Raw genomic sequence first — 27,224 nt, 5'->3', positions numbered from 1 at the left:
TAAAGGTGATGTAAGTGAGTCCCTTTAATCTTTTTCCTATAATGCAGGGACCAGGCTCTGGTAGGATATGATTATTTACAGCGGTATTTATGGACCTATTGTTTAATATACATGGAGGAGTGTTACATATCCTCCACCCATGTATAGATTGATTGGAGCAATCGGTCTTTTGATTCACCGGGTTTTGCACAGCGGTTAGTTGCTATGTAACCTCCTATGCTTCCTTCTGGTGGTGCGCATGCGTAGTCTGCGGCCTGGAGTGCGTGGTTCAGCGTCCCAGTGACCTTGGGTCTTTTCTTCACCTTCAAACAAGTGTAGCAAAATCTGCACTGTCATATAGCGCTATTTCCCTTCTGAGCTTTGCACTGTGCCTCAAAGGTAGTTTTCAACCACATGTGGGGTTTCAGTGAACTTAGGAGAAATTGCACAGCAAACTTTGGGGTCTATTTTCTCCTTTTGCCCTTGTGAAAATACAAAATTTGTAGCTAAAAAAGATTTTTGTGGGAAAATGTGATTTTTTTAATGTTATTTTCACGGCTTAACGTTATAAAATTCTGTGAAGCATCTGGGGGTTCAGGGTGCTCAATACACATTTAGATAAGGTTCCAAAGGGATCTAGTTTCCAAAGTGGGGTCACTTGTGGGGGGTTTCCACTGTTTAGGCACATCAGGGGCTCTCCTAACGCGACATGACGTCCGCTAATTATTCTGGCAAATTTTGCATTCAAAAAATCAAATGACGCTCCTTCCCTTCCAAGTTCTGCCGTGCGTCCAAATAGGTGTTTTCCTCCACATATCGGATATCGCCGCACTCAGGAGAAATTGTACAACAAATTGTGTGGAGCAATTTCTTCTGTCACCCTTATGAAAATGTTAAATTTATAAGTTATAAACTTCTGTGAAGCACCTGTGGGTTCAAGGTGCTCAATACACATTTAGATAAGTACCCTGATGGGTCTAGTTTCCAAAATGGTGTCACTTGTGGGGGTTTCCACTGCACCTGAAGGATTAATATTTTGAGTACCTTGACAGGTGCTGTTACGGAACCCCCCAGCACCCAGAATATGTTGTGCAGTCATAATAGGTTCCATGTGAGATGCATGTCCCTAATGCATCAGCCCACAGGCTGCGCCGCTGGGCAGAGGGGACAAGATATCCCCCTTCTGACCTCCCCCACCTTTGTAATTCTCACAGTAAATATCGGCAGGCTCCGGCCACCTGCGGATTGTAATGTATGTCTGGCCTGCCACTTTTCAATTGGCCTGCCCTCTATCTGTGTGATATATTCTGTGTCCTGTGAGTAGTGTTGTCACACTCGAAATACGTGGAGAAGCAGTGATCTTTTATATGCGCCCATGTAACCAAGGAATTCCAGCCAGCGTCCTTCATTCAGACTCCAGCCAAAGTTGAGTGGACCTCCTGAACCACGGGGTGGTACTGAAAGAGGTACTCCAGCACGGTAGACCCCGTTACAGGTGCAGTTTTTAGAATGGTGTCACTATTGGGTATTTTCTATTATATAGGCCCCTCAAAGTCACTTCAAATGTGAGGCGGTCCCTAAAAAAATGGTTTTGCAAATTTTGTGGTAAAAATGGAAAATTGCTGGTCAACTTTTAACCCTTATAACTTTAACAAAAAAAAATCATGTTTCCAAAATTGTGCTGAAGTAAAGTAGACATGTGGGAAATGTTATTTATTAACGAGTTTGTGTGACATGACTCTCTGATTTAAGGGCATAAATATTAAAAGTTTTAAAATTGTGACATTTTTGCCAAATTTCCGTTTTTTTCACAAATAAACGCAAGTCATAACAAATAAACGCAAGTCATGTTGAAGAAATTTTACCACTATCATAAAGTACAATATATCACGAGAAAACAACCTCAGAATCAGTGGGATCCAATGAAACATTCCAGAGTTATTACCTGACAGTGGTCAGAATTGTAAAAATTGTCTGGTCAGGAAGGTGAAAACAGGCTTCGGGGTGTAGGGGTTAAACCATTCGGGTTTCTTTGGTTGGGAGTATCTAGATCAGTGTTCCCCAACTCCGATCCTCAAGAGTCACCAACAGGTCATGTTTTCAAAATTTCCTTAGTATTGCCCAGGTGATAATTGCGTCACCTTCACAGACAATAATTCCATCACATGTGAAATACTAAGGAAATCCTGAAAACATGACCTGTTGGTGGCTCTTCAGGGCTAAAGTTGGGGAACACTGATCTAGATATAGAACATGGAAACATTCTGCAACAACCCTTACATTCTCCAACTTCAACAATATATAAACTGCAACTCTGGCAATGTTGTATACATTATTAAGTGCATTGAATGCAATCTGATGTATATAGGTTGCACCACCCGCAATTTAAAGGTCAGAATTTCTGAACACATAACTGACATTGTTTCTCTTTCCGGTTCATATCATGCCATTTCATTTGCCTCCAGGCATTTTATTCATTATCATCAAAGAATTACTGCTTCATTTAGGATGTCTGGAATAAAACACATTGCACATCTATTGAGAGGACGAAACATCAAGAGACTTCTAATGACCAGAGAGGCATTTTGGATTTTTTTTATTTGGGAACCTGCCTTCCTGTGGGACTGAATGGTCACAAGGAATTTATGTTCCATTATTAATTTGTTTCTTTTTGTGTCTAAGTATATGCATGTAATGACATGATTTCATGTACAGTATTTCACACTTTTTCTCTTGTTTCTTTCCCCTTCCTTTGCGTCCCCTCCCGTATTCCCTTTTTTTTTTTTGCACATGGAATTTTAATGTGATTAGCATGTTTGTCATGTGATATGAAATCACTCTTTTATTGGTCACATTTTGTACAAAGGCTGTATAGGACCTGTTCATGTATAGTTTGATAAAGGACGCCTCGAGCGTTTGAAACACGTAACTATATCTTGTCATGTGAACTTTGCTATTCACGTGGTTTTTTAAGAAGCAGTTTTTAATACATTTTTGGATTCAAAGAAGCGGGAACACATCTCCTTTTTCTCATCGCTTCCTTTTACCACTTTGTGTATTTGGAAATGTTAATCTGTCTAAAGAAGCTTTTCAACGCTTGAACATGTGCCCAGCAAGTCGTCCTCATATTATAATGCCTATAGTCTGTTCTTTGTAATGTTTCTTTAACATTATTTCAGGCAGATTATGGATCGGATCTGAATGAAAAAAGTGCCATGTGCACATACTCCTAGAGAAAGTACTGAGGCAGAGACAATGTACAGAGGCAGACACAAAGTACAGAACGGCGTTTGGTTTGCTTTAATAAAGGCACTTTGGTTTTATGAACATTTTCTACAAACAACAAACAAGTCATCGACTCCACTAAATTATCAGAAACCATTGTGGAGTATCCCAATTCCACAGGCCCCCACTAGTAATGTCATTACAGACCTTGAAGCCATTAAACCCTTTAGGACCAGGCACATTTTAGTTTATCCCTCCCTTTCTTCCAAGAGTTGTAACTTTTGATTTTCCTATTGACATTGCATTAATTTTCTCATATAATGTACTGAAAAAGGAGAAAAAAAACTGCAAATAAGATGAAATAAGATGAAATGGTGAAAAAAATACCTCCGGGGTGAATGGGGAACCAGTGCATCATATAAATGTGATTGACAGAGACATGTATATGATTAGGTGCAGCAATCAGAGCCCCGCTCTAGCCACTGCTTGTAGCTGGCATCCACTGCATGTTGGGGGAGCAAGCGCAGATTGCCCATCTGTGTAAAGGGGTTAAGGAAGCCTGAACTTCTGGGCACCTCTGTCCTTGCATTGGACATAAAAGTGAAGCTTTAATGTTTGGCTCCTGATGATGTTGGCTCCTGATGATGGTTGGGTAGTCTGTTTTGGCTGCGAGGTTGAGGAAGGCAGACTGTAGGATCCCTTTATGTCAGGTCAGCCAGGGCTTAGGCAGGTGAGGGTGCACGAAGGAAAGGTCCTTAGGCGAGTGCTATCATCAGGGCTCCCCTTTACCTGTTTCCTCACCTCTCCCTTTGCGTAAGACACCAAACATCTCTCTGCCCTGGCGTAACACCCCTGCTTACATGTATGGGATGGATATGGGTTGCAGACTATTTTCCAACAAGCCTGCTTCGTGTGACCATAACCATAAAAAATAAAGTCCCATTGCATGGCCACTCGTACAGTCTGACATGTGAATGGTCTCCTGTGTGTGTATTTCCCCTTTAAGATCGTATTACTATAACAAATCCTTGGCATTATATATATATATATATATATATATAAAGTATAGAAGAACTGGCACGAGCAGTGCAGACAGCTTAATAACTTGGAATCAATTAATATCACGATACACAGAATACAGCTTCATTCTGTAATTAGAAACCATTACTCTTGAGACTTTGTCATTAGGGCCGCGGGTTCACTGTAAATAAAGCATGTATGCCTCCGCACGGGGAAGGGCTCTGCCTGTACAGCAGACGCTCAGGGTGCCCACACAAGGCAATGACTAGTAGTGAATGGTCCAATGGGTGACAAACTTTTGTCATAAACATTCAGCCTTGATAAATATTTGTACATATATGGAAATGGCTATCTATTGGTGTGAATGCCACTGCAATCATAGTCCCAAGTACTGAATCATACTTGTCTTATTGGGGTTAGGGTTACAGGTCTAAATCTGTGGCCGCTGCAGAGAGCAGCGCCTTATTCAGTAAGTTTATGTCCTCCATGACATAGTCTATTAAATAAACAATAAAACATAGATAAATGGTTGGTGCCTGGAGATTCCCTCACTCCGCTCAGTGCTTGTAATCATGCCCCTAAATGTACATTTGACACTATAAGGGATAACCCCGCTTTCCTCCAGGGAACATCTGGCATCACAGAGATCTCAGTCTTCAGGCAGCATCAATGTTTGGCAGGTCTTCAGATCTGGTGAAATGTGACTTTTGGCCACTTGTGCACAAAATTGGTTCAGTCTCCAAAATACTTCAGAATAACGGTACCAGTACTAACCTTTCCTATGGCTGATACAACAGATACAGACTTACAGTCAAGTCCCAAATATTTTACCTGCAGAAGGGAACAGGTCCAAGATCGGTGACCACAGTGAGATTATGAAGTCTTCAATGTTTCTTCCACACAAAGCAATGAAGCAGCTTGGATTATTTTGTACCTTCCGTAGTACATAAGACCTTGGTGGCACCTCTGATTTTTAGTCCTAGGGTGGCTGGGTCTCAGTCTGTTATCACTGTATCTATTGGCTTGAATTGCCATGTTTGATGGGAGTATAAGGTTTACCCGAGAGTCTGAAGAAGACCTGCCTCATCTCATGGAAACATCGCTCCGTCAAGTCTGCAATGTCCTCTTCCTTCACTCCTGAAATGTCTATTTTCGGAAGGATTTCTACTTTGATTATTCCTGAAAATATAAGGCAACTAAAATTAAAAAAACAAGCATGTCATGGGGTAAATAACTATAGAAACTAAAGTCTCCAGGGGACTGGTCTACTTAAAAGTGGCAATAAAACAGGCACATGCTATAGAAGATAGAGATGGGTTTGTGCAAGGCCCCGTGTAAAGACTAGGCTGGTATCCCTGTGTCTGGCATGATCGGATGCAGGAATATAAGGAGAATAACAAAGTCTGCAGACCATGGAAAAGGAATTGCACCTCTATAGAGACTGCATATATAGGGACACCCCGGGTGGACAGGTTTAAACTGAGGTGCCAAGCTAAGCATACTGCCCAGCATGGGCAGCTGGACATTGTGCAATGAGACAGCTTTTATTGACAACATAAAACACTGATTTAGTGTTTCTTGTTCACAGGTGCCACATTACTGCACGGAAGAAAGGCCTGAAAATCTACTTCTGTGTTATGCCAAGATATGATGGAGAGTGCTACTAAAGGAATTTGATATAGTGCTGGACGATGCACCCTCAGGTCGGAAGGCACGCAACAAGCAACTAGGCCTCGCATTTTATACGTCATTCAGGCTCCTCTGATCGGCAGTCCCTCGTCCGTCCTTAGGAGTCTCGTGGTGGATCCTACCAAATTCATATGGTTGCTTAAACCTCCACGTATCGCTAGGGTCACGCTGTATCGTCCAAAGTCCTTAGAGGGTATAGGGCTATCTTACTTCAGATCATATTATATTGCCTATCACCTCTCTAGAGCTCTGGATTGGTACAGGAATGGATCTGGGAAAGCATGGGTTCTGATTCAACAAAGTTTTACAAACGTCCCTCTAATAACTACCCCTTGGCTTGATTTATCTACAATTTCTACACTCAAAACTCATCCGTTAATTGGGACCACTCTGACATGATGCAATAATCAATCGGTTCGTTCATAAATTCTGCCCCTATATTCCTCTATGTACCATATCTTGGGTAATCCACTTTTTAAATAATGACATTTTTCGGTCCTGGTTAAATAAAGGTAATTTCAGAGTGACAGACTTTGGAGAAGGAAACTTGTGGCCTTCAAAAGAACATCTTCAGGGTCTCTTAACTACTTCTCCCTTGGGACACTGGAGAATTGGCCAACTTTTATAAAAAACGATAAACCAATTTTTGAAGTTGAATATTCATATACCGACTAATTAAGGCATACTTTGTCATTCTCGTATTCTCTACTGATTGAATCGCTGGACCAGTCTAAAACATGCTTCCAATCTCAAAGGTAGAGAGATCTGGGCTGCACCTTAAAGAGTGATGACTGGAGGCGTATATTCACCTTGACACATAAATCATCCATCAGCTCTTAATTTCAAGAGGCCAGCTATAAACTGCTTTCTCAGTGGTACAGGGTCCCATCTCGCCTCCACTCTATATTTCCAGATGCTAGTCAAAAGAGTTGGAGATGTGGGGAGGAGGAGGGTGACCTACTACATATTTTTTGGACCTGTAAACTCCTTTCTGGAGAAAAGTACAACTAGTGATTTTTAAATTCACCGATCTTATCTCAGACCTTGACCCAGCTCTCGTCCTTCTCCATCACAGCAACATCCCTTTAAAAAAATATAAAAATTTGATACTGGGACACTTGATCACGTCTTTTAGAGCAAATATTCCCTTGCTATGGAAAAATAACACTATCCCGACAATCTCACTTCAGATCTCCAAAATAAATGAGATTATGTTAATGGAGGAGCTTAACTCCACGATCAATAATTCCGGTAATAAATTTTAGAAAACATGATTCTACTGGCTGGAGTTTTTAATCTTTCGCTGATTACCTTGACCTTATAGGGGATAACTAAGTTTATACTTCAGGAGCCTCTCTGACGTTACCCTTGCCCTCTTACCCTTCCCCACTTTCCTTTGTCTTTGTGTGTATTTGTGTTTTTGGTTTTAACATCTCGTTTTTTCTTTTATTACCCCTCTTTGTTAATTCACATGATATTTGTTAATTCCCATGAATATGTAATGACTTAATGTTTAAGTGTGAGTCACCACGCCAGCATATCCTAAAATATGGTGAACCAATGTACTACCAGCGACTCTACCTTGGATTGCGTTTATTTATTTCATTTCATTTTCAAATGTTTTGGAAATACTGTTTATTGTTATGGTTATGTGGTCATGTTTGACCTACTACTTGTGGCACAACTAGTACCTGCTGTTCGCATTTGTATTCCCTTTTCAAAACGTAAGAAAGATAAATTTAAAAAAATAACAAGTAAACTATGGAAAAGCTGATGGTCAACCTAAGTATGAGCAATGCTCATGACGGGCCATAATCAAAGCCGCAAAGACGTCTTGGTGCTGATATCACTTGGTCGAAAGGGAAGATCAAAAGCTGCAGATATATCATAGTTCGGAACTTGGAAAGTACGAACCATGAACCAAGGCAGGAGTTAGCGAACTAAAATAGACTCAATCCAAACATTTCCAGTCAAACGAATATTGGGTCTACTATTCTGGCTATGATAGCTGAAGAAGAAACTGTGTTGCTTTTATTCTCAACAGAAGATTGTCCGGCACTGTCCTGATGTACAATGAAGTCTGTGATACAGTCATCTCGACTGCAAGGATCGCCAATCCATGTCACAGTTATACAAGTCCACTCACGAACAACAGATGTCGAGGAGGATGTTGAACTATTCTACAATCAAGTTAAAAAAAAAAATCGACCTGACACCAAAACAAGACTTACAGTGGGTACAGAAAGTATTCACAACCCTTTAAAGGTTTCACTCTTTGTTTCATTGCAGCCATTTGGTAAATTCAAAAAAGTTCATTTTTTTCTCATTAATGTACACGCTGCACCCCATCTTGACGTAAAAAAAAAAACAGAAATGTAGTAATTTTTGCAAATTTATTAAAAAAGAAAAATATCACATGGTCATAAGTATTCAGACCCTCTGCTCAGTATTAAGTAGAAGCACCCTTTGAACTAGTACAGTCATGAGTCTTCTTGGGAATGATGCAACAAGTTTTTCACACCTGGATTGGGGATCCTCTGCCATTCTTCCTTGCAGATCCTCTCCATGTTCCGTCAGGTTGGATGGTGAACATTGGTGGCAGCCATTTTCAGGTCTCTCCAGAGATGCTCAATTGGGTTTAGGTCAGGGCTCTGGCTGGGCCAGTCAAGAATGGTCACAGAGTTGTTCTGAAGCCACTCCTTTTTTATTTTAGCTGTGTGCTTAGGGTCATTGTCTTGTTGGAAGGTGAACCTTTGGCCAAGTCTGAGGTCCAGAGCACTCTGGAAGAGGTTTTCATTCAGGATATCTCTGTATTTGGCCGCATTCATGTTTCCTTCAATAACAACCAGTCGTCCTGTCCCTGCAGCTGAAAAACACCCCCATAGTATGATGCTGCCACAACCATGTTTCACTGTTGGGATTGTATTTTGCAGGTGATGAGTAGTGCCTGGTTTCTCCACACAAACCGCTTAGAATCATCACCAAAAAGGTCTATCTTCGTCTCATCAGACCAGAGAATTTTATTTCTCATAGTCTGGGAGTCCTTCTTGTATTTTTTTTTAGCAAACTCTATGCGGACTTTCATATGTCTTGCACTGAGGAGAAGCTTTCGTCGGGCCACTCTGCCATAAAGTCTCGACTGGTGGAGGGCTGCAGTTGCAGTTGTGGAATTTTCTCCCATCTCCCTACTTCATCTTTGGAGCTCAGCCACAGTGATCTTGGGGTTCTTCTTTACCTCTCTCACCAAGGCTCTTCTCCCACAATTGCTCAATTTGGCTGGATGGTCAGGTCTAGGAAGACTTCTGGTGGTCCCAAATGTCTTTCATTTAAGGATTATGGAGGCCACTGTGCTCTTAGGAACCTTGAGTACTGCAGACATTCTTTTTGTGACTTTGGCCAGATCTGTGCCTTGCCACAATTATGTCTCTGAGCTCCTTGGCCAGTTCCTTTGACCTCATGATTCTTATTTGGTCTGACCTGCACTGTGAGCTGTGAGGTCTTATATAGACAGGTGTGTGCCTTTCAAAATCAAGTCCTATCAGTTTAATTAAACACAGCTGGACTCCAATGAAGGAGTAGAACCATCTCAAGGAGGATCACAAAGAAATGTACAGCATGTGACTTAAATATGAGTGTCTGATCAAAGGGTCTGAATACTTTTCACCATGTGATATATTTCAGTTTTTCTTTTTTATTAAATTTGCAAAACTTTCTACATTTCTGTTTTTCCCAGCCAAGATGGGGTGCAGAGTGTACATTACTGAGAAAAAAGTGAACTTTTTTGAATTTACCAAATGGATGCAATGAAACAAAGAGTGAAAAATTTAAAGGGGTCTGAATACTTTCCGTACCTACTGTACTCATTATCATGAGGGACTTGAATGCCAAAGTGGGCCACAGCAAACATGGAATCATTGTTGGATACTTTGGACTTAGTGAATGAAACGAGGCTGGAGGAAGAATCATTGACTTTTGTGCTACAAATCAGCTGTCCATCATGAACAAAATTACAGAGACTCTACATGGACATCACTGAATGGGGCCTATAAGGGTATGTGTCCACGTTCAGGCTTGCTTCAGGCTTTGGTCAGGATTTTATGCAAGTAAAATCCTGACCAAAACTGCACCTGAGGTCACTGGCAGGTCACCTGCGGTGTGCCTGCGTGTTTTGCTCATTGTAGCAACATGCTGCGTTTTGAAAAAACGCACCGCGCATGCGTTTTCGCGGCAAAAACGCATGCGTTTTTTAACGCATAGTGGAGTCTGGATTTCATGAAATCCCCTCCACTATGCTGTAACATCTGGACGCTGCGTTTTTGACGCTGCGGAAAAACGCAGCGTCAAAAACGCAGCGTTTCCTGAACGTGGACACATACCCTTAGGGTATGTGTCCACGTTCAGGATTGCTTCAGGATTTGGTCAGGATTTTATACAGGTAAAATCCTGACCAAATCTGCACCTGTCACTGCGTTTTTTCTGCAATCTAAGGACATCCTGCGTTCTTAAAAGACGCGCCGCATGTGAGTTTTCTCGGGTCTGCCGCATGCGTCTTTTACTGCATAGTGGAGACGGGATTTCATGAAATCCCCTCCACTATGCTGTAACATCTGGACGCTGCGTTTTTTATGCATGCTGCTCAACGCTGCGTCAAAAACGCAGCGTTTCCTGAACATGGAAACCCTAAGAATCAGATTGACTACATATGTGTTCACCAAAGAGGGAGTTTGCCAAACATTACCATGAAAACAAGTCCAGGATCTGACTCTGGAATTGATCATGAACTTTTGACCGCAAAGATTAGAGTCAAGCTGTGGAAATGGACTAGAAGAAACGGAGACTGGAAATGATAGAGAGCCAAAGTCATTGCTGCAATAAAGCTTCTGTAAAACAACAAAGCGTCTGAATGTGACAATATTCCAATAGAGCTAATAAATTCTTAGATTTATTACATTTATTAAACTAAATTTTCCAATAGACCCAATAATTATGAAACAGCAGTGGACGTCAACACACACCTGCGTTAGCAGATATAGACAACTGGTAAATGGCCCAAGAACTGGACAAGATCGGTGTTTATTCCTATTCGGAAGAAGGCAGATGCTACCAAATATGGAAATGATCGGACTATTGCGCTCATACATTATTATTATTATTTATTTATATAGCACCATTAATTCCATGGTGCTGTACATGAAAAAAGGGGTCACATCATAGCAGCAAAGTAACTACTGAAGAGCCTACAAACATGGATATGGCCTTAGGGCGCCTGCGCATTGCACTGTTTTACACCTTCGTGCATTCCCCCCCCCCGCAAAATGCGTTTTGGAAGTATGCGCTGACAGGGCCATAGACTGGAATGGTGCCGGCAGAGCTAAAGTGCGGTCTATTGTGCATCATTTTCACTGGGGGTGGACACCCAGATACATTGAAAAGGCAAAGCAACAAGAGACATAATTGCTAACAGATCGATAATGGAAAAGACCAAAAAATACAACAAGGAGATCTATTTTTGTTTCATCCACTACCACAAAGCCTTCCACTGCATTGATCACCAGAAACATTGGAATACCTTGAAGGATATGGATGTGCCGAACCACCTGATCAGCCTCATTAAGAATCTTCACATCGACTAAGAAGCAACAGTTCGAACGGAACATGGCGACACGACATGGTTCAAAGTAAAGTGAGACATCAGACAAGGCTGCATCCTGTCACCATTTATCTTCAATTTCTAGGCAGATGCTATTTTCAGGAAGGTTAGATTTGCAGAAAAAGAAGGCGTAACGAATCATCAACAATCTTAAATACACAGAAGATACAACATTAATACCAAGAAGCGTAGATGGAATGAAGGACATATTAACGGAGCTTTAAGATGGCAAGTTCGAACATGGAACAGCTACTCAACACAAAGGAGATAAAGAATTTGACTACTGCCAGGTATGACCGAGACACATTTGAGAACGACGGTCATGAACTGGAGGTTGTAAAGGACTTCAACCTACTTGGATCAATGATCACTCAAATTGCAGCGACAACACTGGAAGTCAATAGGAGAATAGCTATGGGAAAATCAACAATGAAGTCACTGGACAAGGTCTTCAAATCGAGAAACATTTCACGGATGATGAAGACCCGGCTCGTACATAGTCTGGTCTTTTCTGTAATAACATATGGATGCGAAACCTGAACAATAAAGAAACAAGACAGAAGAATAATCAATGCCTTTGAAATGAGGTGCTGGGGAAGGATGCCATCAATACCATGGATGGCAAGAAGGACAAACAAATCAATATTGAAATGAATCAAGCCAGACGTCACTCAAAGCAAGGATCACCAAGCTACGACTTGCTTATCTTGGACACATCATACGAAGAAAGCAATCACTGGAGATGGACATCATGGTCGTAAGAATAGAAGGAACAAGGAGAAGAGGAAGAACAGCAACCTGATGGCTTGATAATATTGGAGAAGACCCTTGTGGACCTGTCTAGGTTTGCATAAGATCGATCTTCCTACAGATCGTTCACCCTTCAAGTTGCCATAGCTCAGCTTCAAGCCAAAGGCCAATTAATAATAATAGGGACTGCACAGCTTAGTCACCACATGGACAGGGAAGCTGGACACACATTGACATCTTTCTAGTTATAAATGGACCTGGGTTTGTGCCGCCGACATATCTAATGACATTGACTCGTACATCAGGGGACTATCAGACCGTAATGACCCTTGGATCCAACAGTTCTATGGACGATTGGAGTTTACATCTGATGATCTGTCTGTGCAGGATGAAGACATATACTGTATATAAGCAAAACAAATTGTGAGCTGCACAATCATGTGTTCACTATCTACAGCCATCATTAGGGTAGTGCTCCTATTAACTGCCCAAACATTCTTATGGGACCAGCACCTCAAACAAATAATTTTTCAGAAATTAAATCTCATATCAATGTTAAAGATTCCGGGCAGATCTTATGCAGGTAAGAAAACAAGGATGTGTGATATGTCTGAGAATCCAGCAGGGGGCAGCCATCATCCTCCGCTCATCCCCCAGGGCTCCACAGCCTGGGATTATTCTGTATCAGAGTGAGATAAATCTCTGCAGGTCCCTCCAGTGATCATGTCCCCACAAGCTGCAGAATGCAGATAAATCCCCCAGACCTCCTCAGGGAAGATGGAGAACAGATGCCACCCACAAAACAGGCTGAGGAGCTAAATCTCAGCGTCTCATCAAATGCAAACACTCACAATCTCGGCATCTCAACACATACAATCCGATCAAACCAATCTCAGCATCTTGTCAGATACAATCTGGTCACCCAATCTCAGCGTCTCGTCACATACAATCTGGTAACACACAATCTCGGCATCTCCTCACATACAATCTGGTAAGGCTACTTTCACACTAGCGTTGTGCACTGCACGTCGCTATGCGTCGTTTTGGAGAAAAAAAACATCCTGCAAAAGTGCTTGCAGGATGCGTTTTTTCTCCATTGACTTGCATTAGTGACGCAGTGCGACGCATTGCCACACGTCGCAACCGTCGTGCGATGGTTGCGTCGGACCGTCGCCACCAAAAAACTTTGCTTGTAACGTTTTTTTGTGCGTTGTGCCCGTCTTTTCCGGCCGCGCCCCCTCCTCCCCGCACCTCACAATGGGGCAGCGGATGCGTTGAAAAACAGCATCCGCTGCCCCCGTTGTGCGGCGCTTGCACAGTATGCGTCGGTGCGCTGCAACGTCGCATTGCGAAGTGCAGTGCATGCCGCTAATGTGAAAGTAGCCTAACACACAATCTCAGCACCTTGTCACGTACAATCTGGTCACACACAATCTCAACGTCTCATCACATACAATCTGTTCACACAATCTCAGCGTCTCGTCACATACAATCTGGTAACACACAATCTCAGTGTCTCGTCACATACAATCTGGTCACACAATCTCAGCGTCTCGTCACATACAATCTGGTAACACACAATCTCAGCTTCTCTTCACATACAATCTGGTAATACACAATCTCGGTGTCTTGTCACATACAATCTGGTCACACAATCTCGGCGTCTCGTCACATACAATCTGGTAACACACAATCACAGCGTCTCGTCACATACAATCTGGTAATACACAATCTCGGTGTCTTGTCACATACAATCTGGTAACACACAATCTCGGCGTCTCTTCACATACAATCTGGTAACACACAATCTCAGCGTCTCGTCACGTACAATCTGGTCACACACAATCTCAACGTCTCATCACATACAATCTGTTCACACAATCTCAGCGTCTCGTCACATACAATCTGGTCACACAATCTCAGCGTCTCGTCACATACAATCTGGTAACACACAATCTCAGCTTCTCTTCACATACAATCTGGTAATACACAATCTCGGTGTCTTGTCACATACAATCTGGTCACACAATCTCGGCGTCTCGTCACATACAATCTGGTAACACACAATCTCGGTGTCTCTTCACATACAATCTGGTAATACACAATCTCGGTGTCTTGTCACATACAATCTGGTCACACAATCTCGGCGTCTCGTCACATACAATCTGGTAACACACAATCTCAGCGTCTCGTCACATACAATCTGGTAACACACAATCTCGGCGTCTCGTCACATACAATCTGGTAACACACAATCTCGGCGTCTCGTCACATACAATCTGGTAACACACAATCTCGGCATCTCGTCACATACAATCTGGTAACACACAATCTCGGCGTCTCGTCACATACAATCTGGTAACACACAATCTCGGCGTCTCGTCACATACAATCTGGTAACACACAATCTCAGCGTCTCGTCACATACAATCTGGTAACACACAATCTCAGCGTCTCGTCACATACAATCTGGTCATACAATCTCGGCGTCTTGTCACATACAATCTTGGCGTCTTGTCACATACCGCCTGTGAATAAACTCTTCTTCCTGTCATAGAAGCTGGTGAGGGAAGAATAAACCACTGGGATGATGGGAGCCTAGAAAAGCACAAGGAACCAGGAAGAATTAAAGTGACTAGAAATCTAAAACAAGAAAGTGTGTGATACAATATTAATTAACTTCTGTATCTAATCCTATTGTGTGATACTGTCTGCTGAGCCGTGTATCTAATCCAACCATGGAAGCAGAGCTGGACTGGCCATCTGGCAAATGCCAGATGGGCCTGTCTGCTCATGGGCCGCCTTGTCTGCTATGTTAACAGAATCGGTGTTCTCAAGACACCCATACTGTTAAGAGTTGTGATGGAGCACAAAGTTGCTGACTTCGTCACTTACCCCAGCAGGCCATGGGTATCATTAGAAATATTGGTCTTGTAGTAAATCTTGCTTTCCTCCATCCAGGGTAATATCTACTATATAATTGTCTAAGGGTCACTTCCGTCTGTCTGTCCTTCTGTCTGTCACGGATATTCATTGGTCACGGCCTCTGTCTGTCATGGAAATCCAAGTCGCTGATTGGTCGTGGCAAAACGCCCACGACCATTGCCACGACCAATCAGCAACGCGCACAGTCCGGAAGAAAATGGCCGCTCCATACTCCCGGCACTCACTGCCCGGCGCCCGCATACACCCCTCCGGTCACCGCTCACACAGGGTTAATGCCAGCGGTAACGGACCGCATTATGCCGCGGGTAACGCACTCCGTTACCGCCGCTATTAACCCTGTGTGACCAAGTTTTTACTATTGACGCAGCCTATGCAGCGTCAATAGTAAAAACATCTAATGTTAAAAATAATTTAAAAAATTAAAAAATCATTAGATACTCACCTTCCGCCGCCTTTCCTGCTCCTAGCGATGCACCGGCCGGTCCATGCAAGCGGCACGTGCCAGTGGCAAGGATGGTCTGGGAGAAGGACCTGCCATGATGTCACGGTCATGTGACTGCGACGTCATCACAGGTCCTGCGCGAAAAGGACCTGCCATGACCGCGACGTCATCACACCCTGGGACCGGAAGCAGCCGCCTGCACCCCACACAGGCAACAGAACTACAACACGCCTGCGGAAGGTAAATATATGTTTATTTTTTATTTTTTTAACCTGTGGCGTGACATATGTGACTGGGCAATATACTACGTCGCTGGGCAATATACTACGTTGCTGGGCAATATACTACGTGGACATACATATTCTAGAATACCCGATGCGTTAGAATCGGGCCACCATCTAGTTAGTAATATATCCCCATCTAGTGCTTGGGGACGGGGACAACATGGGCCTGTGTGATTTCAAATGCCAGGACTGAATTTCAGCCCCAGTCTGTACCTGCATGGAAGATTCAGTTGTGGAGAATCACACAGTACTACATTCCCCATCATGAAATGTTAATGAATTTTATGACAGAACAAATAAACCTATGTGTTCAAAAGAAAGCAGATTTACAACCAATATGGCTGCCACTGTCGCTCACTGAACAGTAAATAATACTGTCATCTATCTGTCGATTTGGCTCTAGAACATGATTATGGTCATAGACCAGCCTGTTGTGAATTTACTTTTTGCTCCCTCTAGTGGTTACTAGTTTTTTGACTCTGGTTTTTCTGTCATTCCTTTTATCCGCACCTGGGTCGTTAGTTAGGGGTGTTGCTATTTAAGCTCCCTGGACCTTCAGTTCAATGCCTGGCAACGTAGTTATCAGAGCTAGTCTGCTGTGCTCTTGTCTACTGATCCTGGTTCCAGTTATATCAGCTAAGTCTGCCTTTTGCTTTTTGCTATTTGTTTTGGTTTTGTATTTTTGTCCAGCTTGTTCCAAATCTATATCCTGACCTTTGCTGGAAGCTCTAGGGGGCTGGTGTTCTCCCCCTGGACCGTTAGACGGTTCGGGGGTTCTTGAATTTCCAGTGTGGATTTTGATAGGGTTTTTGTTGACCATATAAGTTACCTTTCTTTATTCTGCTATCAGTAAGCGGGCCTCTCTGTGCTAAACCTGGTTCATTTCTGTGTTTGTCATTTCCTCTTACCTCACCGTTATTATTTGTGGGGGGCTTCTATCCAGCTTTGGGGTCCCCTTCTCTGGAGGCAAGAAAGGTCTTTTGTTTTCCTCTACTAGGGGTAGCTAGATTCTCCGGCTGGAGCGTGTCATCTAGAATCAACGTAGGAATGATCCCCGGCTACTTCTAGTGTTGGCGTTAGGAGTAGATATATGGTCAACCCAGCTACCACTGCCCTATGAGCTGGATTTTTGTATTCTGCAGACTTCCACGTTCCTCTGAGACCCTCGCCATTGGGGTCATAACAGTTTGCCAGGCCCTTATTAAATGTTTAATGCATTGCAGAAGAGGGATTATAAGAAAGAAGATTCTGAGTTTTTTTTTTTTTTTTTCTTCTTCCCCTTTACCTCAGAGTGGCTATGCTTGCTGCAGACATGAATGTCCAGACCTTGATTACAAGTGTGGACCAGCTGGCTACTCGTGTGCAGGGCATACAAGACTATGTTATCAGTAATCCTAGGTCAGAACCTAAAATACCGATTCCTGAACTGTTTTCCGGAGACAGGTTTAAGTTTAGGAATTTTGTGAATAATTGTAAATTGTTTTTGTCCCTGAGACCCTGTTCATCTGGAGACTCTGCTCAGCAAGTAAAAATTGTTATTTCGTTCTTACGGGGCGACCCTCAGGATTGGGCTTTTTCGCTGGCGCCAGGAGATCCGGCATTGGCTGATATTAATGCGTTTTTTCTGGCGCTCGGTTTACTTTATGAGGAACCCAATCTTGAGATTCAGGCAGAAAAGGCCTTGCTGGCTATGTCTCAGGGGCAGGATGAGGCTGAAGTGTACTGCCAAAAATTTCGGAAATGGTCCGTGCTGACACATTGGAACGAGTGTGCACTGGCCGCTAATTTTAGAAATGGCCTTTCTGAAGCCATTAAGAATGTTATGGTGGGTTTTCCCATTCCCACAGGTCTGAATGATACTATGGCACTGGCTATTCAAATTGACCGGCGGTTGCGGGAGCGCAAAACCGCTAATTCCCTCATGGTGTTGTCTGAACAGACACCTAATTCGGTGCAATGTGATAGAAAAATCGCAAATTCCCTCATGGTGTTGTCTGAACAGACACCTGATTTAATGCAATGTGATAGAATCCTGACTAGAAATGAGCGGAAAATTCATAGACGCCGGAATGGCTTGTGCTACTACTGTGGTGATTCTACACATATTATCTCAGCATGCTCTAAACGTATAGCTAAGGTTGTTAGTCCTGTCACCGTTGGTAATTTGCAACCTAAATTTATTCTGTCTGTAACTTTGATTTGCTCACTGTCGTCTTTTCCTGTCATGGCGTTTGTAGATTCAGGTGCTGCCCTGAGTCTTATGGATCTGTCATTTGCTAAGCACTGTGGTTTTACTCTTGAACCATTAGAAAATCCTATTCCTCTTAGGGGTATTGATGCTACGCCATTGGCAGCAAATAAACCGCAGTATTGGACACAGGTTACCATGTGCATGACTCCTGAACACCGCGAGGTGATACGTTTCCTGGTTTTACATAAAATGCATGATTTGGTTGTTTTAGGGCTGCCATGGTTACAGACCCATAATCCAGTCCTGGACTGGAAGGCTATGTCAGTCTCAAGTTGGGGCTGTCGTGGTATTCATGGGGATTCCCTGCCTGTGTCTATTGCTTCTTCTACGCCTTCGGAAGTTCCGGAGTATTTGTCTGATTATCAGGATGTCTTCAGTGAGTCTGAGTCCAGTGCACTGCCTCCTCATAGGGACTGTGACTGTGCTATAGATTTGATCCCAGGCAGTAAATTTCCTAAGGGAAGACTGTTTAATCTGTCGGTACCTGAACATACCGCTATGCGTTCATATATCAAGGAGTCTCTAGAGAAAGGACATATTCGTCCGTCTTCTTCCCCTCTTGGTGCGGGATTCTTTTTTGTGGCAAAAAAGGACGGATCTTTGAGACCTTGTATTGATTATCGGCTTTTAAATAAGATCACTGTCAAATTTCAGTATCCTTTACCGCTGTTGTCTGACTTGTTTGCCCGGATTAAAGGTGCCAAGTGGTTCACCAAGATAGATCTTCGTGGTGCGTACAACCTTGTGCGCATTAAGCAAGGTGATGAATGGAAAACCGCATTCAATACGCCCGAAGGTCATTTTGAGTACTTGGTGATGCCTTTTGGGCTCTCCAATGCGCCTTCAGTTTTTCAGTCCTTTATGCATGACATTTTCCGGAAGTATCTGGATAAATTTTTGATTGTTTATCTGGATGATATTTTGGTTTTTTCTGATAATTGGGATTCGCATGTGGAGCAGGTCAGGTTGGTCTTTAAAATTTTGCGTGAAAATTCTTTGTTTGTCAAGGGCTCAAAGTGTCTCTTTGGTGTACAGAAGGTTCCCTTTTTGGGGTTCATTTTTTCCCCTTCTGCTGTGGAGATGGACCCAGTCAAGGTCCGAGCTATTCTTGATTGGACTCAGCCCTCGTCAGTTAAGAGTCTACAGAAGTTTTTGGGTTTCGCTAACTTCTACCGTCGTTTTATCGCTAATTTTTCTAGCATTGTGAAACCTTTGACGGATATGACCAAGAAGGGCTCCGATGTAGCTAACTGGGCTCCTGCTGCCGTGGAGGCTTTCCAGGAGTTGAAACGCCGGTTTACTTCGGCGCCTGTTTTGTGCCAGCCCGATGTCTCACTTCCCTTTCAGGTTGAGGTGGATGCTTCAGAGATTGGAGCAGGGGCCGTTTTGTCGCAGAGAGGCCCTGGTTGCTCTGTTATGAAACCTTGTGCCTTTTTCTCTAGGAAGTTTTCGCCTGCCGAGCGAAATTATGATGTGGGCAATCGGGAGTTGTTGGCCATGAAATGGGCATTTGAGGAGTGGCGTCATTGGCTCGAGGGTGCTAAGCATCGTGTGGTGGTCTTGACTGATCACAAAAATCTGATGTATCTCGAGTCTGCTAAACGCCTTAATCCGAGACAGGCCCGCTGGTCATTGTTTTTCTCCCGCTTTGATTTTGTTGTCTCGTATTTACCAGGTTCAAAGAATGTGAAGGCCGATGCTCTTTCTAGGAGCTTTGTGCCTGATGCTCCTGGAGTCGCTGATCCTGTTGGTATTCTTAAAGATGGAGTTATCTTGTCAGCTATTTCTCCGGATCTGCGACATGTGTTGCAGAGATTTCAGGCTGATAGGCCTGAGTCTTGTCCACCTGACAGACTGTTTGTCCCGGATAAGTGGACCAGCAGAGTCATTTCCGAGGTTCATTCCTCGGTGTTGGCAGGTCACCCGGGAATTTTTGGCACCAGAGATCTGGTGGCCAGGTCCTTTTGGTGGCCTTCCTTGTCAAGGGATGTGCGGTCATTTGTGCAGCCCTGTGGGACTTGTGCTCGAGCTAAGCCTTGCTGTTCTCGTGCCAGCGGTTTGCTCTTGCCCTTGCCTGTCCCGAAGAGACCTTGGACACATATCTCCATGGATTTCATTTCTGATCTTCCGCTATCCCAGGGCATGTCCGTTATCTGGGTGATATGTGATCGCTTCTCAAAGATGGTCCATTTGGTTCCTTTGCCTAAGCTGCCTTCCTCTTCCGATCTGGTTCCTGTGTTTTTCCAGAACGTGGTTCGTTTGCACGGCATCCCTGAGAATATTGTGTCAGACAGAGGATCCCAGTTCGTTTCCAGATTCTGGCGATCCTTTTGTAGTAGGATGGGCATTGATTTGTCGTTTTCGTCTGCTTTCCATCCTCAGACTAATGGACAGACGGAGCGAACCAATCAGACTTTGGAGGCTTATTTGAGGTGTTTTGTCTCTGCTGATCAGGACGATTGGGTGACATTCTTGCCGTTGGCTGAGTTTGCCCTTAATAATCGGGCTAGTTCCGCCACCTTGGTTTCGCCTTTTTTCTGCAACTCTGGTTTCCATCCTCGCTTTTCTTCGGGTCATGTGGAGCCTTCTGACTGTCCTGGGGTGGATTCTGTGGTGGATAGGTTGCAGCGGATCTGGAATCATGTGGTGGACAACTTGAAGTTGTCACAGGAGAGGGCTCAGCGCTTTGCCAACCGCCGCCGCGGTGTGGGTCCCCGACTACGCGTTGGGGATTTGGTATGGCTTTCTTCCCGCTTTGTTCCTATGAAGGTCTCCTCTCCCAAATTTAAACCTCGTTTTATTGGGCCTTACAAGATATTGGAAATCCTTAATCCTGTATCTTTTCGTCTGGATCTTCCTGTGTCGTTTGCTATTCACAATGTATTTCATAGGTCCTTGTTGCGGCGGTACATTGTGCCTATAGTTCCTTCTGCTGAGCCTCCTGCTCCGGTGTTGGTTGAGGGCGAGTTGGAGTACGTGGTGGAGAAGATCTTGGATTCTCGCCTCTCCAGGCGGAGGCTTCAGTACCTGGTCAAGTGGAAGGGCTATGGTCAGGAGGATAATTCCTGGGTGGTCGCCTCTGATGTTCATGCGGCCGATTTAGTTCGTGCCTTTCATGCCGCTCATCCTGATCGCCCTGGTGGTCGTGGTGAGGGTTCGGTGACCCCTCACTAAGGGGGGGGGTACTGTTGTGAATTTACTTTTTGCTCCCTCTAGTGGTTACTAGTTTTTTGACTCTGGTTTTTCTGTCATTCCTTTTATCCGCACCTGGGTCGTTAGTTAAGGGTGTTGCTATTTAAGCTCCCTGGACCTTCAGTTCAATGCCTGGCAACGTAGTTATCAGAGCTAGTCTGCTGTGCTCTTGTCTACTGATCCTGGTTCCAGTTATATCAGCTAAGTCTGCCTTTTGCTTTTTGCTATTTGTTTTGGTTTTGTATTTTTGTCCAGCTTGTTCCAAATCTATATCCTGACCTTTGCTGGAAGCTCTAGGGGGCTGGTGTTCTCCCCCTGGACCGTTAGACGGTTCGGGGGTTCTTGAATTTCCAGTGTGGATTTTGATAGGGTTTTTGTTGACCATATAAGTTACCTTTCTTTATTCTGCTATCAGTAAGCGGGCCTCTCTGTGCTAAACCTGGTTCATTTCTGTGTTTGTCATTTCCTCTTACCTCACCGTTATTATTTGTGGGGGGCTTCTATCCAGCTTTGGGGTCCCCTTCTCTGGAGGCAAGAAAGGTCTTTTGTTTTCCTCTACTAGGGGTAGCTAGATTCTCCGGCTGGAGCGTGTCATCTAGAATCAACGTAGGAATGATCCCCGGCTACTTCTAGTGTTGGCGTTAGGAGTAGATATATGGTCAACCCAGCTACCACTGCCCTATGAGCTGGATTTTTGTATTCTGCAGACTTCCACGTTCCTCTGAGACCCTCGCCATTGGGGTCATAACACCAGCCTGTCTTCTCTGTCCCTGTGTTACTTGCATAATACATGACATTGTCCGCACCCCATTCATAGGTTTGATCATAAACTGTCTCCATCCTGAATCCTATAAAGTGTCCATGGAGATTATCACCGGGTTTTACCTTCGCCTGAACAGCGAGATGAAAAGCTCCTTTCTTGAATGGCAGCAGATCTCCACTGTTATTCCGGGTCCCCTCAGGATACACCCAGACCTTCAGCTGCAGGAAATACAGAAGTGTAAGTGCTGAGATGATGCTGAGAGGTAGACGTCAGAGCGCAGACAGGCAAACGTCAGAGCGCGGAGAGGCAGACATCAGAGCGCAGACAGGCAGACGTCAGAGCGCGGAGAGGCAGACGTCAGAGCGCAGACAGGCAGACGTCAGAGCGCGGAGAGGCAGACGTCAGAGCGCGGGAGGCAGACGTCAGAGCGTGGAGAGGTAGACGTCAGAGCGCGGAGAGGTAAACGTCAGAGCCCAGACAGGCAGACGTCAGAGCCCAGACAGGCAGATGTCAGAGCGCGGAGAGGTAGACGTCAGAGCGCGGAGAGGCAGACGTCAGAGCGCGGAGAGGCAGACGTCAGAGCGCGGAGAGGCAGACGTCAGAGCGCGGAGAGGCAGACGTCAGAGCGCGGAGAGGCAGACATCAGAGCGCGGAGAGGCAGACGTCAGAGCGCGGAGAGGCAGACGTCAGAGCCCAGACAGGCAGACGTCAGAGTGCGGAGAGGCAGACGTCAGAGCCCAGACAGGCAGACGTCAGAGTGCGGAGAGGCAGACGTCAGAGCCCAGACAGGCAGACATCAGAGTGCTGAGAGGCAGACGTCAGAGCGCGGAGAGGCAGACGTCAGAGCCCAGACAGGCAGACGTCAGAGCGCGGAGAGGCAGACGTCAGAGCCCAGACAGGCAGACGTCAGAGCGCGGAGAGGCAGACGTCAGAGCGCGGAGAGGCAGACGTCAGAGCGCGGAGAGGCAGACGTCAAGAGCGCTGAGAGGCAGATGTCAGTGTGTGGCGATTACATGGACATATTATGCCATGTTAAGATTTGTGTCGCCACAGTTCATGTTCCCCACATGGTGGAGAGTGTTTTGAATATACAGCTGTACAGAGCAAATCAACCCTTCGCTTACATTGTCATCTGTCATGGCTTTCGCTACGCCGGCCATGATTGACTTGGCATCACGCGTTTGCTTCCTGTTGATGTAAATGACCCCTCCGAGGTAGGTGAGCAGCCCCACAGAGCCAGCAAATAACAGCTCCCTCTTGGCGATCTGTACACAGCGATCAGGCAGGATTTCCATCAGACCTACATGAAACATAAAGATACAATATCAGTTCCTCCAGGAGACACATTTACATCCTCGTCACCTATCAGGTCGCGATTACAGCATATCATGATGGAAAAATCAATGAGCTGATCCAACACTGTCATCATTTTATTTTCTTATTTATTTTTTATATTTTACCCGTTATCGGTTTACCCGGCCTTCTGGATTAGAGTACTGCTACCATAACATATCCAGCTGTGAAACCGATCCAGTCCTCAATGTATCATCCTCCGCAGAACCTAATAAAATGGTGCCTTCTGCCTCAGGTCTTCCCTGCATGTTGCCTAGTGCAGCCCCGTTAGATTTTGTTTTCCTTCTTGCTAAAAACAAAATACCCTTCAAAACTCAGAAAATAAAGTCAATAATTTCCTAGCCAGGATGTAGCGATTACAGCAGCTGCGCCCTCCGGAGACGCATTCATTTTAATCACCTGGACAGATAATATCTTAAAATGTTGGTTGTGGCCCGTATAAATCAGCACAATCTAATAAAATGGGGCGAGAGTAGGGGCAGAAATGATGGGGAGGGGGCACATAATGTATCTACTAAATACCAGAGAAGGCGACACAATCATAATACTGGGGAATAGGAGACCAATATTTTTTTGGTTGTGAAGCATTGAACTGAAAACAAGGGCAATGGATACTGCAAATGCACTTAGAAAAGAAAAACACGTCAGGTCCGGAGATGGATGCGAGTTGGCTCTGCTCGTCCTGCAGGATAACGGGAAATGTGCAGTGATGTGGAATGGAAAGGGTTTATTTATGACTTGTTATATGGACACATAGGAGCCTTAATTCCATAAATGTGTGCTTAGTCATAAGACAGAGATGGGGACACTGTTGTATAGCGGTTTATAAAAAGTGATGACTATTGATAGTGGTGATAAGCGGTACTGCAACTTACAATTATATCAGTACTGGAGCGTTATAAGAGATCTTATATCAGTCATATATGATGTATGATGTAATGTCTGGAAGTTATATCAGAGTCTCCAGTCTTACCCATCATGTCCAAGATGCTCTGATGATTGGAGATGATAACGCAGGGTTCATCAATCTGAAAGTTCTCCAAACCTTTCACCTCAAAGCGCACGCCAAACGCATACTTCATGGTACGAACAAATGCCCGGATTATCCTATGGGAGGAAGCAAGTCCGAGTATTCAATATCTCAGTATCGGAGTATTGTAGGTCTCATTTACCAGATGCTTCTTGCCCAAATTAAATAATCCAATCAAGAGAAATCTGCACGTGTGTCATGTAATAGAATAAGCCCGCATTAATAATTCATCATCAGACGTTATACCATTATTATAATAGGCATAACTCCTCCCATAGACGGTATTCCCAAAAGGAATATTGGAATTCTCAAATGGTAAATCCTGGCTCATTGGTGATGAATATATGCAGGACTCGTGTGCACTGTACAATAATAACCATATGACATCAATGACAAAGAAGTCATCTCTGCTGCCACCTGGTGGTCCAGTGTGGTACATATGTATCACATTGTAATAATAAATAATAATTCTCATCATTAGAATACTTTAGGTAAAGTAGACAACACATCTTCTCTGCACTATTAAAGGATAAAAAGTAACCGTTGATACAACTGTTTTTCCTTGGTACTTTTGTTACCTCACATAGGAGTAATGAGGAAAACCTTCAATAACCAGAGATAATTGTATCTGGCATTTATATGAACCCAGGTAGGACTAAATGGTGTCTATATGGACAGTAAGGCTGATATACTGAGGGCTTTCTTCACAATACAGGTAGGGATGCACAATGTGCAACCTGATAAAACAAGGGCACTTTTAAGAATAAGTGATACTTGGCTCCTAGGATACGATGGTATATAAGACACTTGGCTCTGGGAGGAGGGTATCAGACACTCGGCTCCCAGGTTAGGATGGTATTAGACACTTGGCTCTGGGGTAGGATGATATCAGACACTTGGCTCTGGGGTAGGATGATATTAGACACTTGGCTCTGGGGTAGGATGATATTAGACACTTGGCTCTGGGGGTAGGATGATATCAGACACTTGGCTCTGGGGTAGGATGATATCAGACACTTGGCTCTGGGGGTAGGATGATATTAGACACTTGGCTCTGGGGTAGGATGATATTAGACACTTGGCTCTGGGGGTAGGATGGTATCAGACACTTAGCTCCTAGGTTAGGATGATGTCAGACACTTGGCTTTGGGGGTAGTATCGTATCACCATAACTTGGCTCCTAGAGCATGATGGTATCACAAGCACTTGTCTCAGGGGGTAAAATAGTATCAGACACTTGGCTCTCGGGTACAATGGTATCAGACACTTGGCTCTGGGGGTAGGACGGCATCACAAGCACTTGGCTCCTAGAGAAGGATGGTATCACAAGCACTTGGTTCTAAGGCTAGGATGGTATCAGACACTTGGCTCTGGGGTAAGTAAGGTATCAGACACTTGGCTTCTAGGTTAGGATGGTATCAGACACTTGGCTTTGGGGGTAGTATCGTATCACCATCACTTGGTTCCTTGAGTAGGATGGTATCACAAGCACTTGTCTCTGGGGATAGAATGGTATCAGACATTTGGCTCTCGGATACAATGGTATCAGACACTTGGCTCTGGGGGTAGGATGGTATCAAACACTTGGCTCTGGGGGTAGGATGGTATCAGACACTTGCTCTCGGGTACAATGGTATCAGACACTTGGCTCTCGGGTACGATGGTATCAGACACTTGGCTCTCGGGTACGATGGTATCAGACACTTGGCTCTCGGGTACAATGGTATCAGACACTTGGCTCTTGGGTACAATGGTATCAGACATTTGGCTCCTAGGGTAAGATGATAACATAGGTACTTGGCTTCTGGAGTAGGATAGTATCAGAGGCACATGACATTTATGTTTATGACTTTTATATCTTTTCAGTATACTTTGAATAAACTTCATTTGCAGAAAACAGAAATCTCAATTAATTTTTGGCTTTAACTGAAACGTTTAGTGGCACCCAACTATCAGGACACTTTGTTGGGCCACCTACCTGCCCCTGACCACCAGTTCTGTGACGGCTCACTGCCACCGGTGACTTCTCAACTTGTTTTATGTCATACTCAGATCCCTGAAGAACTGGGCACTGAGCTCTTACAGAACTGCATAAAGCCTGGAACGTTAATTGCCTTCCAAATAATTTCCTTCACGCTGTGTAAATTTGCAGACACTCGGCAGAAGAATGTTTGCCCAATTACTTTCAGTAAATGACCATTAAATATTTCATCTTTTTCTCTTCTCGAACTGTGAATTGATTTCTGGAGACAAGGATGTGAGAAAGTTGTATTTTTCCAGCAATTTGTCATTTGACGGGATATTTTCCGTTACCTCTTTAGATTATTCCAGGAAAATGTCTCACTCACAAAGGAGCACATTGGCAGGTGGGGAGCTTGGCAAACAATGGGTGAACAGCGACTGGACTTGACCCGATTCTATACGGATCCTTGGATAATCATAATCACCTACCAAGTTGATGACTTTATAGTAGATTTTTCCTGGGCTTTACCCTGGACGAGAAAAAGCAGCTTAGAGAATTTCTCACTTGCTGCATAAGAAATGCCTATAAAGCCAACGTGTACCCATTCCACATCTGCCCAGACAGTGAGCAAGAGGTGTCCTATATTTATGGGATTCGGCAGCCCTTTATAGAGGATGAGGTATTAGT

At 44.1% G+C, this 27,224-nt stretch overlaps 1 protein-coding gene across 1 annotated transcript in view; it reads right to left on the bottom strand.

Annotated features, from left to right (window-relative positions):
* Nucleotides 1–3,264: 3,264 nt before the first annotated feature.
* Nucleotides 3,265–27,224, bottom strand: part of AGPAT2 (1-acylglycerol-3-phosphate O-acyltransferase 2) — a 40,179-nt gene continuing 16,219 nt past the window's right edge. Inside the window, exons 2-6 of the mRNA XM_077284792.1 lie at nucleotides 24,518–24,651; nucleotides 23,316–23,491; nucleotides 22,314–22,409; nucleotides 14,839–14,911; nucleotides 3,265–5,403 (exon numbers count right to left, since the gene is read on the bottom strand). Of these exons, the coding sequence (XP_077140907.1) occupies nucleotides 5,240–5,403; nucleotides 14,839–14,911; nucleotides 22,314–22,409; nucleotides 23,316–23,491; nucleotides 24,518–24,651 (643 nt within the window). The 3' untranslated portion in view covers nucleotides 3,265–5,239. The remainder of the gene's footprint in view (nucleotides 5,404–14,838; nucleotides 14,912–22,313; nucleotides 22,410–23,315; nucleotides 23,492–24,517; nucleotides 24,652–27,224) is intronic.

This window comes from Ranitomeya variabilis, chromosome 2 (genome assembly GCF_051348905.1).
Source record: "Ranitomeya variabilis isolate aRanVar5 chromosome 2, aRanVar5.hap1, whole genome shotgun sequence".
Classification (NCBI taxonomy): Eukaryota; Metazoa; Chordata; class Amphibia; order Anura; family Dendrobatidae; genus Ranitomeya; species Ranitomeya variabilis.
The sequence above is the reverse complement of the archived record's forward strand: the minus strand, read 5'-3'. Positions and strand labels throughout refer to the sequence as shown.